The sequence below is a fragment of the Cryptomeria japonica genome, chromosome 8 (genome assembly GCF_030272615.1).
Source record: "Cryptomeria japonica chromosome 8, Sugi_1.0, whole genome shotgun sequence".
Taxonomy (NCBI): Eukaryota; Viridiplantae; Streptophyta; class Pinopsida; order Cupressales; family Cupressaceae; genus Cryptomeria; species Cryptomeria japonica.
In genome coordinates, this window is record NC_081412.1 from 514,287,303 (window position 1) to 514,307,401 (window position 20,099).

Genomic DNA, 20,099 nt, shown 5'->3' on the forward strand with positions numbered 1-20,099 from the left:
TTCACGCATCGCCCCATTTCTAACAGGGACCCCCTCTTTTCCTGCTTTCTGCATTGTTAGGTTAGGGTTTTGGCTGCTTAGTGGGCAATTTTGTGTTTCCCATGCCGGAGTCTCGGAGTTTTTGTCATGCCTAGTGCCATTTAGGGTTTTTGAGGTTATAGGATCCGGTGCATAAATTGAGATTTTAATGATCCTAGTTTTGTCTAAATGTAGACCCATTTGGAGAGTTAACGTGTTTTTAAATGCCCTCATCGATGATTTTAAGTACTAAGGTGTTTTCAGACCTTTTGGAGTTGTTTTTTCGCTCCTAGAGAATTATTCAAGTTGATTTCGCACTTTGTCTCGATAGATTCCCTTATGTTACGCTCCAATTTCTGATGAATTTGCCTAAGCCCAGCTAAGTTTTATTAAGTTTCGGAGTTTCTAAGTGATTTTGAGTGGGAAAATCATCATTTTTTGGAGTAAAATCCATATTTTAAGGGTTAAAAGGTCAAAATTCCATGCTAGAGGTGCTTTTCCCCTCATATTCCTGACTACCCATGGTTTTCCCCACTCAAAATCCAGACCGGACATGGATTTCCCCTGAAATCCATACTTGCCTCATTTTTCCACCACTGTGAATCCATACTAGGTTCGTTTTTCCCCTGGAAACATTAAAATTTAATTAAGTGTCAGGATTGACTACCCACGTTTTTCCACCAGGGAGGTATGGACAAGGTTGTTGATAATGTTTGCATTCATTCCACACTTGGGTCAATTTTCCACTAGGTATTTGTGACAAGTTTTTAAGGTTTTTTTTCTGGATTTTCATTCGGACTCATGGCGATTTTCCACTGGGAGTGCATTTGATAATTTTGAGTTCGGATTTTCATCCAGACTGAGGTAGTTTTTCCACCAGGGGGTATTTTTGTGCAATAACTTGATTTTAAGTGAAATTTTTCATTCCACACTCATCGATTTTCCCCTAGCCCATTTTTTGTGCACATTTGATGATTTTTGAGTCCGGATTTTCATCCAAATTGGGATCGATTTTCCCTAACGGGATATTTGGCGATTTTTAAAGTGAATTTGTGAGGATTTTTTAATCCTTACTAGGATCGATTTTCCCCAATTTGCTCATTTTGGATTTAAATTGAAATATTGTAATAAATGAGCCTCATTTTAACTGTTTTTAATAAAAGGCAATGATTATTTAATAAATTCAAAAAACAATTAAATGTTTTGCAGTAAACATTTAATGTTTTCAACCTTCTAGAAGCAAAATCGGTTTCACCCAAACAAGTATAAGAACAAATGTTTTATCCCACATTGCTTGTGTGGTGAAAATTGGTGATGAAAGCAAGTTTTAAAGAGAGGAGTCCAGCATTATTTTATTATTAAGTTTGCCAGGTGTCTCCATGCAAAGGTGATTTTCTCTCTTATTGGTGAATTTTGGTGAAGTGTTTTGGTGAAGCGATTGGTAGAGGACTCCATTCTTCTCCATTTTGTCCAGCTTAGAAACCTTTTGGTGGCTGCCATTAATAGCTTACTGCCACGATTTTCCAAGTTTGGCGCTATTTTTGGTGTGTTTGGCAATTTTGGTGAAGGGTAGCGATTTTGGTATTGGCGAACTTTGGCAATTTTCCTTGACACCACCATCATTGCTTGCTGTTCCCAGACCTCCATTGTGCAGATTGTGTGCAGATTTAAGTAAATTTTGAAGACATTTTCAGACTTGGCGCCATGATTGGAAAAAATACGATTTTGATTTAGCAAGAGTTTTGTGCCTTATTGGGTGGATTACCTCATGTTTGGTGGTCACAATTATTCCCTACTTGCTGATATTGCTTCAGATCTGAGTCTTAATGCCATTATTGCAATTGGTTTAGCCTCCATTGTTGGCTGGTTATCTATTTTCAGACAAACTTTCATTGCCAACCAGCTCCAGCTTCAACGATTTGCCTTTGGGAGGGTTTTCCAAGTCATTTTCAGTCAATCACTTGACCATTTGAGGGCTGTTACAGGTCTCCAACTTCGCCATGGCTGCTTGTCCTAAGAAAATTTAACTCTTACCAGCCATATCATTATTCCCAGATTTGACTTGATTTCATTGTATAAGTTGATTTTCATCAACTTTATGCACATTTAGATAATTGCAACATGTTTTGAGAGGTTAATTCATTTAGTTGCAAGTTGTCTTCAGATTTGTGACCTCCATTGTTGACAGTGGAAGGTGTCTTCAGACATATTTTTTTGTGAAAACACAACCTTTCACACCTTTCCCTAGTCACTCTTGATCTGGTATACTCCTTTGCACTATGATTTGCACGAAATTTCTAAGCATAAGGAAGTGTTGATTTCATGAGGGTTTTCATACCCTAGTCTTGTCACATTTTGTGATTTAAATTGCTAAGATCTACCTAGAGTGTGGACTATTTTTCTGATTTCATGCTCTAATTAGCCAAAATCATTGGAAAGTCAGGAATTCTATTAAGAATATTATATTTTTCCTAAGTTCTAACTTCAAGCTTCGTACAGGTGCAATGTCGAAGTTCGGATTTAAGGAAAGAAGAGAACAGCAAAAGATACTGGAGACTGGATTCTATCCAAAATCCAAGAAGTCATCCAGATGGAAGGAGATTACGGATACAAACATGCATTTCCTAAGCCTGAACCTAATTGCGACAGCGGATGTTCGGAGTCGGAAATCAAATTCCTTCCCCAGCATATGTAAACAGTATGAAGAGTGGTATTTTTCAAGCCGCTGGATTTCCACAGTCCATACAATGCAGTGAACTTATCCTGGAGTGTGCACGATGCTATGATTTTCACTCGCGAATGATTAAAACTCCTAAAGGCGTTGTCATTGCCTACCTTGTTGAGGATGCGTGTAAGAACCTACCAAGGGTTCTCAACTCAGACAACGGGGGTTTAGTTGAACCTGTTGCTTTTTATGTTTTGTATTTTGCAATTTCTAACAAGAAGGCTAGTTTTGAACAAATAGTATGCAAAAAGCAACATTGGAAAGAGCTGGAAATTAATTAAAATTCATAAAATTAGGATTATCAAACCCTTATTACATCCAATTTGCATAAACACCTTCAATAAAGAAATCAAACAAGACCAGGAAGATTTATTGTCAAATACCTCAGATTTAAGAAACCCCTTATTTATCCTTGCTGTCGTACAACAGCAAATAATAACAGCAAAATTATTTATCAGTCCAAACTACCCGGAATGGTGAGTTTAGAAGCTCAAACTGAAGCTACTAGCTAGGCGTCTCCTTTAGGATTCATTTCAGAATTTTTGGACTCCTCCTTCAACAAAATTGTACCCTTTCAAAGAAGAAAGGTATCACAGATCTGCAGGCTGTACATGCACAAAAACCCCAGCTGTAAACACACTTATTTCTACCTCTGTTCTGACTCTGTGGCTACAATCAATCCTTTGCATAAAAATTAATAAAACCCCTTCTAATCTACCCAATCTTGGTTTCTGGATAAAACCAACTGAAAGCAAAATCAACTGATATTTCACAGCCTCTAATGCTGTTGCACAGAAATCCACCATTTTCCTTTACCAATACCTTCAGATCATCTGCAGGAAGAAACCCCTGCTGAAACCGTCAAGCCAAAGTCTCCTCAGAGCAAACTCAATATCAAATCTTCACATAATGAAAACAAGACCTAAAAACTTCTTTTATCTCTTCCCTTTAGAGTTTGGTGCTATTCCCAAGAAAAGTACGATTTGGCAGTAAATGATATTTTTAACTTTTAATATTTATTTTTGACTATTGAAGCTTCAAAAATAAATCTCTTTTCAGTTTAATATAAAAGTGGCCCCATCCGATGAGAAATAGACCCTCACTTAAGTTATAACTTAAAGTGACTTTAAACTATTAAAACATTAAAAGTTTGGCATTTAATATTTAATTAAAGTAATTAAATATTAATCTCTATAAGTATCCATCAGAATTGCCTACCGTCAGGACTGAAGACTGCCAAGCCATACTCTGCCACTGCCCAACCCACTAGCTAAAAATAGCAGGAGTGCTAAAAATAGAAAGTGTCTCAAACGGAATCTTGGAGACCTCAAATGAAAGCCAGTCCTGTAATGCTCACTCTGAAGATAAAGAATCAATCTCCAAGAGACCCTCTAACCAACCTCATCAGCCTACGAGGGTCAGTGATAGGCTAATCTACTCAGCTGACAGATGTCAACTAGAAGGGGACATCACAATGCGATTGCTGAGGTGTTTGGAATTCCATGCGAAGCGGATATGAAGGATGCAACTAAGGATGAATATGAAGAGCGATACACGAAGAAGATGGATGCGTGTAAGAGTATGATAAACAAAGAGTGGATGATCGAGCCTAGGCTTCATCATTCCAAGGCTCCCAAGACACTCATGTGCACAGACTTTAAAGAGGAGTATAGTGACTTAGTAGTCCTGCTTAACAGAGTGATGGGGACGCCGCAGGGTACAATATTTGACGGATGGATGTTCTACTTCATCTAGGATTGTCTTAGAGGGACATTAATAAATTGGTCTAGAATCATAAGCGACAATATGGACTTTCAGCTGAGGAATGTAGAGCAGTCCAAGTCATTCGCCATGACTTCCTACTTGGTATACCTACTTGCATGGTTTTTTTCATACAAAGGATTGATATGCAAATGTGAAGTCAAGAATGGGCAAGGACAATTCAGGAGTCATGAGTGTTATCCCCAGCTGAACATGTATAGAATTGAAGATTATAAGAGAGTGAGTGATGTATTCACAATGTACATCACACGGATGCTGCAAGGCGGAATCCACAAAAGATTGTCCAAGGAGGCAATAGAGCTAATAGAGAAATATGGATCGTGGTATATTCGGTTTCCCACTTTCACGTACCTTAGGATTCATGGGTTTCAATCCGAACCCTACAGGCTTCCTAGGTATCCGTCCGACAGAATGATCTTGTTGGAAGTGGTGAGACAGCTTCTAGAGTTTGATGTCATTCAGAGAGAGAAGCATAGGACATGCATGACATTCCCTATTTCAGTTGGGAAGACATTGGAGATTTGCCAGTCTGCCCTAGCCGCCAACACTGCGAGTGAGGAGCTTGCATTCTATAGATTTACAACCTTCAAGAAAAGAGAAAGATTTGATCCCAATAAGAAAGTTGGAAGGATCAAGGGAGAGAAGTTCATCCACAAGATAGACAGAGGATTATTGGGCCAACCTGATGGACGAACAAGCAGTGAAGAGACGAATGTGGTCCAAAATGTCAGTGGATTTCATGAGGAAGTATGGACTCTTCCTCATTCCTGATCAGGTGTTAGATGATAGGGATCATACGCATCCACAGTATGAAAATGAAATGAAGAAAGGCAATCTTATTGCCTAATTGGTCACAATCATAAGAGATTGATTTGAATGTATTGATGACAGAGGTCTTGAGTTTCTCCCGTACATGGGTAGATATTAAGATGAATAAGTTAGTTGATATGGGTGTTTCCTTCACTTATGAAAAGATGAAGCCGGAAGAATCTACTTGCAAACATGATCAGAGGACTATCAGTGATGTCAGGATTCATGCAGATGAAGAGAGTCAAGCTCCCAAGAGAAGGAAAACACGCCAAGAGGAGTCAAGGCAAGAGGGAAGAAGATTGAGGAGGTGAAGAAGAAGAAACAAAAGACTACCATTCCTTCACTTATCAGTCCTCCACCACCTCTCAGTGTCTCATCAATCCAGGAAATTGAAATAACAGAACAAAATAAGGAAACCCACCAATGTTCCAACACAGTGATACTACCAAAGAATATTCAAGAGTTACATGCCACAGCGACATCTGCTCCACCAAATGGGAATGATGATCAATCGGAATCCCCTACTGTCCTTTTGGAGGTTAGTTTGGGAAATGAGATATATGATTTGACCAGGAATAATCTTGATGATGATGATGATGATGATGTTATCTCGGCATTGAGAGGACTTGATCGGGATATGTGTCTCGATGATGGTATGGAGATGGACGTTATTCCTGATTGGCTAATGAAAAGTATGGAGAAAAGTAAGAAAATGATAGAGGCACAACCTATTGATAACATTGATGACTACTTAGCTAGGAGCAATAAGGAGAAAGAACCCAAGAGAGCTGAGATTTTGTCGCACATAGCTAGAGATGAGATAGGAATGCGGATTGCCGAGGTGGTTGTTCCTATTGGAGGTGTGACAGCAGACATTGCTACTCCTATAGATTTCCAGATTACTTCAGTTGCCCTTGGTCGTACATCAAGAGAGCAAGAGTTTCAGGAGGTTGGTGATAACCTTAAGGCGATCAGCACAAGGTTAGATAGAGAAATTGAAGAGAAGGAGAAGTACAGAGAAGAGAATATCAGACTTAAAGAGTATATTGCGAGGGTAAGGCATGAGAATCCCACCCTTATTTCTCCTATTGCAGTTGATCATGGACTACATTCACACTATGAGGCAGCAAGAGATACACTCTCGAAGGTGGAAAAGTGGATTGAAAGTGCAAGAAAACAGGCAGATGATTTCCTTACTCAGTTTGTCCAGGCATATGATAGGACAACAGGGCTCGTGTTTAGAATCTAGTATTTGAAGGGAGTTTGGGAAGAATCCCGGCTTATTCAGGAGAAGACTCTTCCACGCCTCAGAGCTTTGAAGAAGATTCCTAAGTCCACGTTGATCAGCGAGAGCATTGTGCACAGCGGGGACAGATACGATTTCCATGGCCGGTGTTGTTCATTGGCCGTGAAGAAATCAACTTATGAGAATGCCTAGTTGAGTTGTATGGAGATGGAAAGATTAATTCAGAACATTCAGATGAAGATCCTTGCCTCAATTGAGGAATTATTGGGTGTTGATGTTAGTGATGCTAGTGGTTTACACTTAGCCGAATTAAGAGACAAGATGAAACTTATGTATTTTTGTCAGTTGGACTCTTTGAAGAAGAGTCAAATAGATGATTTGGTCTCTTTGTTGATTCATGTTCATAGTTCACAGAAGCTCATGCCAGATTGGGAGAACACTTTGGACGCTTGCTCGGATTCATTGGACGTGATTGACTTGCAGCAAGATACCTTGCCTAGCATTTCCATAGAGGAGTTAGATTCTGTATTGGCTAGATTCTTGGAGTAAGCTAGGAGAGAGAGACATGTGGGGAGAAATCTTCAAGAAGATTCCCTATTTGATGACTAGGTATCCTTTTATTGGGCCATATGTTGGTGACGCCATTTTTTATGTAAACCCTAATTAGGGCAATTCTAGGGTTTTGTTGGCATGATCTTGGCCTTCCATTTTTGTAAGACTCTATATATACCTCCTTGTCTCTCATTTGTAAGAGAGAGTTTTTGTAGAATTGTTGGTATATGTTGCAGCTATTTGAATCTAAATCATTGTTCAATTGTTGGTGATTTTGCTCTTCAAATGTTGTCTTTGCATTCATGGTTCTCAATTCCTCCAAGTTAGATTAGAATTTTAGATTAGATTTTATTTTCATGTTTATTAGATTGAGTGAAAGATTTGTTGAATATATTTGTGTGGAATCCGTAATCCATACCACTAGCCTCTTGCCGCTGGTAAGTGCACCCTGTGTGGTCAACTAGAAATTTGAGTAAGCTTAACTTCAACTATTATGCGTCTCTTGACAAGCATCAACTTGGATGGTGTCAATGTTTGATGATAATAATTTGAAAATCCATAAGTATACCTTAGACGATTTCACTAAACTTGTTCATCATTTCCTACATTCTTAGGCCTAGAATAGATTTCCTGAACCCTATTCCTTTTGCCCATCTTTTAGTAAGAATTAAGTCCAGAGCTATATTGCTAAATCCTAAGTTGTCAGCACACTTATTTTGCATTTTTCATGATCGAAGAAGATAATCCTAACATTTGCATAAGTCCCCAAGTGAACACAACAATTCACATCGACCATTGAGTTACCCAATCGTCAAAACCTGACATATAGAAACCTTGGAATCATTTTAGTTGCTCTTATCCTTAGCGTCTGAGGTGATTTTGTTCAAGAGAGGGTAGATTACCTTGGTATTTTATTCTGAAATGTTATGTGCATAAAACACACATCAACAGGGCCCAAATTAATAAAATAATAAACTTTTGGTGTTGGTCGTTTGTAATCCTTCGGGAAACTTCCCAGAGCCCATTATAAGGCCGAGTCTAGCATAGTTATAGGTATGGTGAATTTGATGTTTTCTTTGTATTTGCGAATTCCAGTTGGAGTTTGGCATTGTTGCAATTTTAGAGGTGCAAGACCTTCCCTATTCTGTAATCACAGTTTCGGTGGTTAGTAGCCACCCTAGTCTGCCATTGGAGATATCATTTCTGATATTTCACTCTGTACTTCATTGTCAGATCTATCTCTAACGTGTGGAATATAATTACAAATATCTGGTTCTTGGCCATTCAATCTTGTTGGTGTATACTCTATGTTGATGATTCATTCTTGTATCGTTCTTTCAGAGATTTGTCGTGCGCAGTACGTGGTACGGTACTTATTGCGCGTGGTTTGGAATAGTGACCGTACGGTTACACTGTACGAAGGTGAAGTAGACTTCATTGTACGAGTGAGGCATCGTCACCGTACGGATGAAGTAGTGTCCCTGTCGCTGTACAGGTGGAGTGCAGCCACCGTACGGACCTGTGTAGTCACCGTACTGATTGTTTTCATACGAGCAGCACAATTGGGGTTTGACGTACGGGGTGAGAGTCTTCGGGGGAGGTTCTATACGGTTGGGGTGTTGTTGGGTACATTGCAGTGGTATTAGAGCCAAAAATCTTACCAGTCCATGGAATGCTTGGGATGACTACAAAAATGGAAGAAAGGGATAATGAAATTGCTGCCAATAAAATCACCAAGTGGTATAACAAATATCAAAAAAGGAAGAATCTTCTGACATTTCAAGAATATCTACTTCTGATAGGAAAAAGTATACCTGTGCATAAGGAGGTTATCAGAATCTTTGATGAATACTCAAGTGAACCTGAGGAGATCAAGGCTACCGAATCCTTTGATAGGTACTATGTAAGGAAAAGAAAAGAGGAGTTGGATCCTGAATTAGGAACTCAATCAAAATCAAAGAAAGATGAAGACAAGTACACATGTTCACCCCAACGACAGGAGGATATGGACAAGCCAGAGACAACAATTGTCCCTTCAAGTGGAGAACACTTAAACTTTCATGACAACTACAAGGATGAAGATGTTTGTATGAATTTTGTCAAGCCAATAGTGGTTGATCAACTGCATGGAGATGCGAACTCTAGCAATGATCCCTTGCAGGAGTGATCTCTACAGTTGGTTGAATACGGACTTTACCCTTTGGTTGGGCATGAGGCGTGCATGATTGCCATCTCTCCTTGTGAGTGGCATCTATATGAAGAAAGGAAGTTGGATTTTGATGAGTTATTCCTCAACTCCGAGCAGGGCAATGTTTATATTAGAGTGGAGCAACGCAAGCTAGTTGGGGATTTGTAGGTGGTGCTCGCAGTCATAGTGCGGCGTCAAGATTTCAGCGGATACGGCTACTAGCATCCGCACATGGTCTGGGATCCCAAAGCCTGTCAGTTGGCAGATAGTTACGGATTGCTTGAGGGCAAGCAATCTTTGGGCCGGGACAACTGTAATGTCCCCAATTTTAATAAAGTGACACAATTAAATTAACTAATTAAGTGGTCCTAAATTTTAAATAATATCATAAGGACTTATTTAATTTATTAATTTAATTACTAAATAAAGGGGCCCAAATTAATAAAATTATTAACTTTTGGTGTCGGTCATTTGTACCCCTTCGAGAAACTTCCCGGAGCCCATTTATAAGGCCGAGTTTGGCATAGTCGTAGGTATGGTGAATTTGATGTTTTCTTTGTATTTGCGAATTCCAATTGGAGTTTGGCATTGTTGCAGTTTCGGCGGTGCAAGACCCTCCCTATTTTGTAATCACAGTTTCGATAGTTAGCAGCCACCCTAGTCTGCCGTCGGAGATATCATATCTGATATTTCAGTCTATACTTGTTGGTTGAAAATTTTGTACACTTGGGGAAATATACAAAATTGTGGTTTCAACCACAACGTGTGAGTAAAACTCTCCTAATTAAGGGAAGGCTCCCCCTATCTAACTACAACTTTAAAAATAAAATAGGATGGGACAGCAACCTTTCTCCTTCTTTCCAAAAAGACAATATCCTTTTCTCTTCACAGAAAAGTGATAGCGATTTGATATAAAATAGCAGTAACAACTTTCGAAATGAAATGAGAGAAAGGAAATGAAGTTTCCTGAAAACTCAAAGACTTCCGTCACTTCCTTCGGGACGGGACAGCAATATCAAGCTCAAAGACTTGATTATATGAAGTCCTATCTACCCTTTTCTATACTAATTCTATCAAGAACAAATTATAACAGCTCAAAGACTAGAATATCTTATTCTTTTCTACTTAAAACAATGGGAAGTAGTATAAGCTCAAAGACTCACAGCTATTTCTCACAAAATCTGCTCCTAAATTCTCCTAAGAACAAGTGAAAGCACAAAGACTTACAGCGTCTCACAACAAAATATTTATTTTAATTTATATTAACCTCAACTACTTGTAGCACAAAGACTGCGAATCAAATGTGATTAAGCTTTTTAAGAAACACTTGCAAGAAAGATAATATAGAACACAAACTCAAGTATGTAGCACAAAGACTCAAAGCTTGAGCAATTTCCTTCTATTCCTTTCAATTCTTGAATTGACAAATGAAAGCTCAAAAACTTTTTTGCTGTAAATTTGGCAGAGTTTTTGCTTGCTTTCCAAAAGATAAAAATTACAATAGACCCCCTCAAGTATTTATAGAGGAGGACCCTTGAGAAAAAGATGGGAGGATCCTAACTCACTTGAGAGATTCTCTCAACCACCAAGACTTATTCAATAACTAACTACAACTTCAATAACTAACTAAGACTTATTCCAACTACAGTGCTAACTGAACACAACTTCTAGTTGCCTTACATGTAATTACAAAAGTGCAAGTAATGACTTAACTTGCATTTTACAAAAAAAAGTTTTACATCTGACTTGTCAAAAGAAAAACTACAACTAAAGACGATGTCATGCTCCTGTAGAACACTCAAATGTTGTTGGGGCATGGTACGTCAGATTGTCAAACTATCTTCAACACTCTCCAGATTCTTTTTGAAAGTATCGGAGTCTGATCTAGTTTTTATTCAACAGTTTCCAACTTAAATATCATCTGAAAAATGTCTTTCATCACTTGTGCACATAGATCATGAAGCTGATCAACCCAGGAATCCAATGCTTGTATCTTCTCAGCAGCCCTTTCAACTCCACGAATTGATTCTTGGGAACCGGAAGAAATTTTGGGGTTACTCCCTTCAACAGCAGGTTTTGTAATTTTATGGACAGCTGCCATAAGTTGTCGGTTTTCCTCTTCTAGCTTGTCTTTCTTTGCTAGAAGTTCATCACACCGCAGTACCAATGAAGCTATAGAAAACTAAGCATCATGTTTAATCACCTTATGCATTTGCTTACCCAATTCTATCCTTGTAAATTAGTAACCAACAACCGACATTTCTTCAAGTGGCTTATCTGCAATGGGTTCAACAATTTCAGCTACCTTCATCTTGTTGCTGTCAATAGTTACTCTAGAGATAGTCTTGGCCTTTTTATCAACCTTGGATCTAGACTGTTTAAGTTGCTGATAATCAAAGGCATCAGGTGAGATTTCTTGCTTCTTCCTTTTTGGAGTAAAATAACTAAGCCATGGAGGTAAAGCCATCAACTCTCCTTCAGTAGTAGTTGTAGGCAAAGGAGAAGTAGTTTCTGTTTGAATAATCATGGTCATCCTGGAAGGAATATTCGCTTGGATGGCGACCACGGTTTGCTTAGTAACCAATGGGCATGAAAATTGCCTCATAAATTCTTCAAAACCAGAAGTGGAGGTATCAATTTCTGACTATTGGATACAAGCAGGAGTATCTTCAGGAACTTCCAACACACTCTCTTGTTGATGACCAGGAGGTGGCTCGTATGCCGAAATAGGAGTGGCATTCTGAGGAGATTCATCCAATGGAAACTGGGGGAATGATCTCATGAGGCGAGCCTGATGCTGGAGACTTAGGAGCATCATCAGATTGCTGCCCTTCTTCTGGATTGTTCAGATCGATTACCTGAACATGAAACCGTGACTTTTCCTTCCCACGAACTATCGCCTCCTCAAGAAGAAGCACTACTGCCCGACTAACTCGCAATTTGATCCTTGTGCCCAAAGATGATGCACCTTCCTTGTTGTCAACCTGAATCATAGACTTACGTCCAAGAGGCCCCGTAGAATCATCTTCTTTTCCAATCTAGATTTTTATGAGTCTAACAACATTAATTTTCAGCCAAGCGTTGGTTTTAGCCAAGATAGACTGAAATCTCTCAAGAATAGATATGCACTCCTTGTGTGACCATTGGATTAAAGGAAGTGGAGCTTCCTCAACCCTTCGTGAAATATATTCAGGATCAAGTACGTGCCCATCGTCAATCATCCCTTGTGGAATATCCACCAAGTTCAAATCAACAACTTGCTCAACAACGAACCTGCAGTAATCCATCTTCAGAACCTCGAACTCTGTACGGAGATCTACCCAGATATCCTCCATGCGATGCACGTGCATGAACGATTTTTTGATCTTCTCCTTCATACCCCGGTAATCAAAATCAGCTATGGACTTAAACCTTTTGAGCTTAATTTCCTGCATTTCAGTCTCCATGGCCTTAGCTTTAACGGATGTGACAAGAGAATACTGACCAATTTTTAATGGCTTTTGTTGTACAGATCCCCATTCCAACCTTATGTCTGATGGACTGATGAGCGTGGACAGCCATGATCTGTCTTCCCAACTCCATAAGAATGATCTTATCAGTTGGGTATCTAGGGAGCATATATGGTTGCCCACTATAGCATCCAATTCTCATATAGGTGAAGGTCGGGAACTGTAGAAACAAGCATCCATATTCACTCACCCTTTCACATGCCTCATCTGATACCCGTTTGTTCTTCAGAGTTTTGTCAAACTGACACATGAAGTAACCAAAGAATGCATCTTGGACTCTTCTGAAATGCAATCTGCTGGGTCTTAAAGGCAATTGATCATAATACTCCCGTACTGGTATAAGCGAGCGATCACCCTTGGTCGAAAGACCTGGAAAATGCCTAAGCGATGCTGCCAAGTACACCAAATATGAGTTCATGTATAAAGTCATGGTGAAAGAGACTACTGAAAGTTGTTCACACAAGGCATCGCTGATGACTTCTCCCTATGATATATGATGGGACTGCCTTATGAACATGATGAACTGGTACATCCATGGCTCAAAAACATTAGAATGTTCAAGGCCCATTATCCTGCTGAGGAGGGTTATGATGTCTCCTATTTCCCATTTGAAGTCACAGCGGTACAACTTAGCCCACCTTAAGAAGGCAGCTTGTGGCTTATGGATCCACCTGTTGATATGACGTTTGCAATCTTTCTCCCTTTTCACATAATACTCAACTGCACTCTCTTTGGAGATTTCCATGTAAACAGGTGCGAGAGGTATTCTAAAGACTTTCTCAATTGTGTCTGCATCAAGGCGGATTATTGCTTCGCCATCATCATTTTTAATGATTCTTGTCTCCTTGTCAAAGTGATAGGCGCAAGCAAGAACAAATTCGGGCTCTAGGAGCCACTGGGAAAGAAGATGCGTGATGGATATGCCTATCCAACAGCCGTTGCATATTGCTATCTTGTGGATCCTCAACCCTCTTGACAAATTCTGACATATCCACATGCCCTATCTCTGTATCTCTTATACGATCCAAAGGAGAGGAAACTTGGGAAGGCACAACTTCGTTTTGGTACTTGTCATATTTATACTTCATTTTTTTTGGAATTGGTGATGACGGCTAATCTAACATTGATGGACAACCTGGAATACTGTGATGAAGACTTAAAAGTGTTAAGGCAACATCATTTTCAGCTGCAACTAACATTTTTCCTTCTTCAAATGGGAAGAACTTTGACTCTTGCACTTCACGACTTTGTGAGAGAAAGATGGGAAATAAATGGAAATGGGGGAATCTTGACTTTGACCAATTTCGGATCTTGGGGAAATTTTTGCAAGTATACAAGTTGGAAAGAGCATACATGCAATCGGATTTTTAAAACCCGAATGCAAGTACACATGTAAATTTGCAAATGGAGAAATGGGTGGAAAATGAGAATTAGACCTGCGGAAAATGACGAAAATGGAAAGTACGGACATGGGTGACATGAATAGATAAAAATGGGAAGATCCGGGAATGTCATTTTCATGAAAATGGGAAGAACTTCGAACATGTAATCTAGTTCTTAAAACCTGATTTTGAAAGGATGGGTATTTCTCATTTTTGCAACTTGGAATTTTAACCAAAAAAGGTTAAATTCTTTAACCGTAAGGGAAGAATAATGATTTTCAGCCAACTTGTAATCGGGATTTAAAATCCCAAATACAAGTAAAGAGGGAAAATGGGGAAGATCAATGCAATTTATAAATTGCTTATGAAGGGGAAAAATCTCTCTCACAAAACCGATTTTAGGGGCAAGAACAACATATTTACAAATTTACAACTAGAAAGGAAAATAAGAAAACAAGAAAACAAGAAAATGAAACAAGAAAGGAAAAGAAAAAATACCTTGCTTTAATCTGAAATGCCTCTTCAAAAAGATGAAACAATCTTTGAATGAAGAAGACAATCCCTTAAATAAAGACAATCCGCAATGCCAAACCCTAGCCACGTTTTTACAAAAACGCTATTTGCATAATAATGTGGTGACCAATGCAAATAAAATGGCACAAAAAGTGGCCAAATCTCCCTCTAACTCCAACGCATAGGCAAGAGACGCAAAAACGACTTGGGAGATTGCTGCTTCGTGGAGTAAAAATCCCTCAAAATGTGGATTCAAGGAATCACGTGGTAGGTTTTGAAGAAGAAAAACAGCAAACCAAAACCCCCAAATGGCATGAAAGATGTCTACAATTGCATGAGAATAAGAAGGAATCCTAAACGCCTTGCATCTCCAACAAATCTCCACAAAAATTGCTTTGAAATCTTCAACAAATCCATTTTTCTTGCTGGTCGGATTTTTTGGAAGGAATAACAAGTTCGAATTTGAATGTATTGTTGAAAATCGGGTTTTTTGGAGGAAATAACAAGTTTAAAATGCACTTTATCTCATTCCTAGGCAAAATCAGGTTTTTTGGGCAACATGACAAGTTTAAAATGTCACTTTTCCCTCAACAAGGCAAAATCGGGTTTTTAAAATGCAATTACATGTTTAAAATCCTTCAAAAATGCACTTTATAGAGAAAATCGGGTTTTGGAGAGAGATGTGCAAGTTTAAAATTACTTGTAAAGGGAAAATAAAATCCCTACAAGAAGTTTTAATTCACTTGCACATATGTAATAGGGGTTTAAAATTCCTATTACAACCAAAAACCATTAAAGTAGGGGTTTTTGAAAAGAAATACAAGTTTACTTGTAACTTAACCAAAAAAATCCCTATTTTAACTGAAAAAGCCAAAAAGCATCAAGAGGGAAATAAAAAGCAAATTACAAGTTTTTATTTTTCAATAAAGTGCACTTGTAATTAGCCAAAAATTTCCCTACAAAGACCAAAACAATGGAAATCATTAAAACTTGCAATTCAAGAGAAATTTCCCACCTGTAGTCAAGGAGAAAAAACTCGAAATTGAAGGAAAGACATAACAAACGAATCCAGAATGCGATGAAATTCGAAACGTGGTTCGAGGATGGATTGAAGATTAAGCTAGTCCAAGGATTAATCAAAATTTTGCCTCGGGAAGCGTGTCATAGAGTAAAATTTTCATTTTTTCACAAAAATTTTATGTAATGGTCCTTCATTTTTGAAAACAAAAATGAGGACAGAAATACTTCATTGTCGGATCTATCTCTACCGTGTGGAATATAATTACAAATATCTGGTTCTTGGCCATTCAATGTTGTTGGTGTATACTCTATGTTGATGATTCATTCCTGTATCGTGCTTCTGGAGATTTGTCGTGCGCAGTACATGGTATGGTACTTATTGCGCGTGGTCTGGAGTAGTAACCGTACGGAGGTGAGGTAGACTTCATCGTACGGGTGAGGCATTGTCACTGTACAGGTGAAGTAGTGTCCATGTCGTCGTACGGGTGGAGTGCAGCCACCGTACAGGCCTGTGTAGTCACCGTACGGACTGTTTCCGTACGAGCAGCACAATAGGTGTTTGACATACGGGGTGATAGTCTTTGGGGGAGGTTCCATATGGCTGGGGTGCTGTCGGGAAGGTGTCGTACGGCTGGGGGTGCCGTCGGGTACATTACATTTAACATGATAAATGGATATCCAAGCACATGATGGTATGAAGTTACTGAAGTGCATTGCAAATGGATCAAGCATAATTAATGCTACTTGAAACAATATTTGAATTAAAGAACACAAGGGGCTTCCTCCAGCTCAATATTTACAGTAAGTTCAACAAAATCTGTGTCTAGACTTGAATTGCAAGTATACTTTTTGTAAAAAAACATGCAATATACTTAGCATTTATACAATATTTGAAATTCTTTTGGACGAAATGTGTCAAACTTTATTAAGATAAAATTTTAATACAAAAAAAAATTTATATGGTTCAAACCAGAATTTTAATGTAGTGAGGTTTAAATGTTTTGTCTAAAAGGGATTCAGTTAGCATGTGTATAGAAAGAAGTTTACAAGTGCAGATTATTCATGGAAATTATTTTTTCAATATTACATATTTAGATCTCAAGCTTCTTTACTTCACTGACAAAATATATTTTCAATATTATAAAAAAACAATAATTTTTGGACTACCTTGTTTGAAAAATTATGCTCGTTGTGTCAGAGTAAATGGGAATGAACATTTTTATTAATATAAATGAGATATATGGCATTTTACAAGAAATGCTTAAAAATTCCATGCAAAGAGCAGAACTTGTGACTTCTGAATTTAGCTAGTGTGCCCCTTAAAATTTTCTTCAGCAGCTATAGCTTCTTTTGAGTCTATCGATCCCACTCTAGAGTTAGAAATGGAAAAAATCAATTACCCTCCACTCAAGCTCAATTTAAAACCATCCGTACAGAATAACGAATTTGTGTGTTAAGATTCTATTTCTATATAAATATGTTCGGTTTCAAGTGAGAGAGAACAAAAGAAGATGCATGTTTATGAGAGTGAGTGAACAAATGAGAACCTGCTCCACATGTTCCATTCCTTTTGCTAGGAGATCAGCAATCATGGCATGCCAAATTCTTTGCCCTCTAAAATAAAGACCTGATTCCTATATATTTCAAAAGGAAAAAGTCATAAACTTATACAACACGTTTGGTAATGATCTTTGTATTGATGACAATGAACAATATCACATTATTGTAAAGAAATCAACATTTTCTTTTAAATATAGATAAAACATTTTCATCTATCTAATACAGATTAAATAATTTTCTTGCTTCAAAAAAATTTATACATCTATATAACCTAGCAAAATACAACAAAAAATAACTAACAATAGACAATCCAAGTATTTCAGTGAGATCAATCTAAAAAACATCATGCAATTAATAATCATGATATTATTGGTGTTTTAATTTGTCTTTTGCAAGACAACACAAACTGGAATACCATGTGAGGATCCACCTCTCTTAAAATTATGAGAAGCTCCATGAGATGTAAACTAAACCTAAACATAAAGCTAAAAAAACTCTAAACATCAAACTATAGACAAAATATACAAATATTAACAACATACAATATCTTCCTGAGAGTTTTACATAGATTAAAATGAGTGCTTGCGTATATGTTTTTCTTGGAGACAAGCACCAAACTGATAACAACTGTGCCTTGTAAGCAAAATTTAAAATTTTTATGGATGAAACAACTTATAAAAACAAACCATCAACACCTTACTAGCTACAAACAGAGACCAACATTTCACTACACACTTGATCCCAAATATTAAAACAAAACAATTTAATGTTATACGAAACCATGACCAAGATAAAAAGCTTGATGGCAAAATTGCCTTCAATTCAATCAATGGAATTACAAATGCAAGTTCAACAACAATATAAGCATAGAATCCATCATCATTCCCCATCACTTGTGTCCAAAGCTCTTATTCATAGGTTTACAAATAATATTCCTTTTGGAATTTTAGAATATCCTGCAAAGTGATGTTTAGAAAAAAACTTCTAAAACTTTTAGGAAAAAACAAGAAAGAAAGGAACTTTAAAGAAAAACCATTCTAAAGAAATAATAAAACAAAACAATCTAAAAGTAGGCCCTTCAACCTTTGCCCAGAAACAGAACAACAAAAAATGGACAATAATCATCATCAAAATAGCAATTTCTGTAATGTCCTGAAACTGATTTTTTTGGACTTTTACAAATATTTGTACGAATGAATAGACCCTCACACTTTTGATCACCTAGATCCCCCATTGTGTGCGAGTTGAGATCTTATGGTGATTGAGACACTAACTTACTGGTAGTAGGCTGAACAATTCTACAATGAATACACTGCAGAAATTTTAAACAATTAACCACATCATGGCAACATAGCCATCTAGACTCACAAATTTAAACTGATTTAGGGGTGAACTGTACAAATGATTACAATTTGAATGATAGAGCAATGGAAACTCTTCAATATTCAAATCCAAGTATTATAACAAACAGTTGACCAACAATCTAAAAATAGACTTCCCAAAACACATAAAATAAACACCTAGATTGAGTGACCACTTGTAGGATAAATTGATATGGCTGATGCAAAAAGATTTAGTGATTTAATCCCCATCTCTAAAGTACATGGCTTGCATAAAACTGAACTCTCAAATATAATATATATGATTTGCAAGAATTTGTAACCACCTCTGTAGTGTTGGAAAATCCTAAAACTTGAGTATTGCAGCTGAATACAAAACTAAAGCCCAATCACAATAAATTTCAAACTAGCCACAATGGTAAAAATCCTGAATGATGCCAATTTATCACTAGATGGTATCTGAAAATAAGCAACTCCTATTTTGACCACTTCATAGTGCTGTGATCCCATTTACCACATGGTACAACAGCTCCAAAGAATTTCCACCAAGTAATAACCAACAATTCCCTTTCCTAGCTGCTGGAATGGCAGCTAATAAACATCCAAAATTCCCTTCAAGGTGTATAGTGACCCAACATAAATTATAGTGTTGTATGGTGAACAATAAAACACTACCACTTATTCAGTGGTGAAGAATACAACACTACCACTTATTCAGTGAGGTAAACCAATACTGATCTTCCACCTATTCGCTGGGATAAGAAAATACCATGCTTTCCACTTATTCAGTGGGGTGAGCAAATACATCAAAGTGCAAGTAAGAAACCATTGGCAGTACTACCGTCCAGGGCATTAGAAAGTTAGCTCACATGCATTACAATCATCTCATGGAAGTATAACTGCTGATATAATCTGATATTAAGTGTTGATCATTAAATAGACTGCTACAACAAAACCCACAGAAACAAACTATCATGAACAAATCAGATTAACTATTAACAATAGCATGATAACTTGAATTGAATGTTGAGGAATATTAGTGCAGGTCCTGTTGTGTTGTAAACACACACACTCCATTGCAAATGGGGACCCCTCTTTTTGCTTTCTAGATTAGTCGTTTTTGCCTTAGTTGTCCTTAGATTGGCAGCATTGTGGGTTTTTTTAGTCTCCTAGCTCTTATAAGTGGATGGTGATGTCTTGTCCATCTGGATGGGATTGCATTTTACAATCCATGGAGTAAGTATAAGAGTCCGTCGGTGTGAGGGTATGTTCAAATTTGGAATAGGTGAGTCAAGTCAGAAATTCCAAGTCTTAGATGAGGAATGAGTGATTAGTCCTTTAAGAAACTAGAAAAATCCGAATGGCTTGAAAATTCCAAAACTTAGATGTGGATGAAGGAAGAAGTCCTAAGATTTGATAGGGATGGAATGAGAATTCCACGGTTTGAGAATGGA

General features: G+C 37.7%; 1 protein-coding gene across 2 annotated transcripts in view; it reads right to left on the bottom strand.

The window, feature by feature from the left end:
* Nucleotides 1–20,099, bottom strand: part of LOC131047805 (pectin acetylesterase 3) — a 229,980-nt gene that overhangs the window by 174,621 nt on the left and 35,260 nt on the right. For both annotated transcript variants that reach the window (XM_057981594.2, XM_057981595.2), the window contains exon 6: nt 17,293–17,379. In XM_057981594.2, coding sequence (XP_057837577.2) covers nt 17,293–17,379 — 87 coding nt within the window. The remainder of the gene's footprint in view (nt 1–17,292; nt 17,380–20,099) is intronic.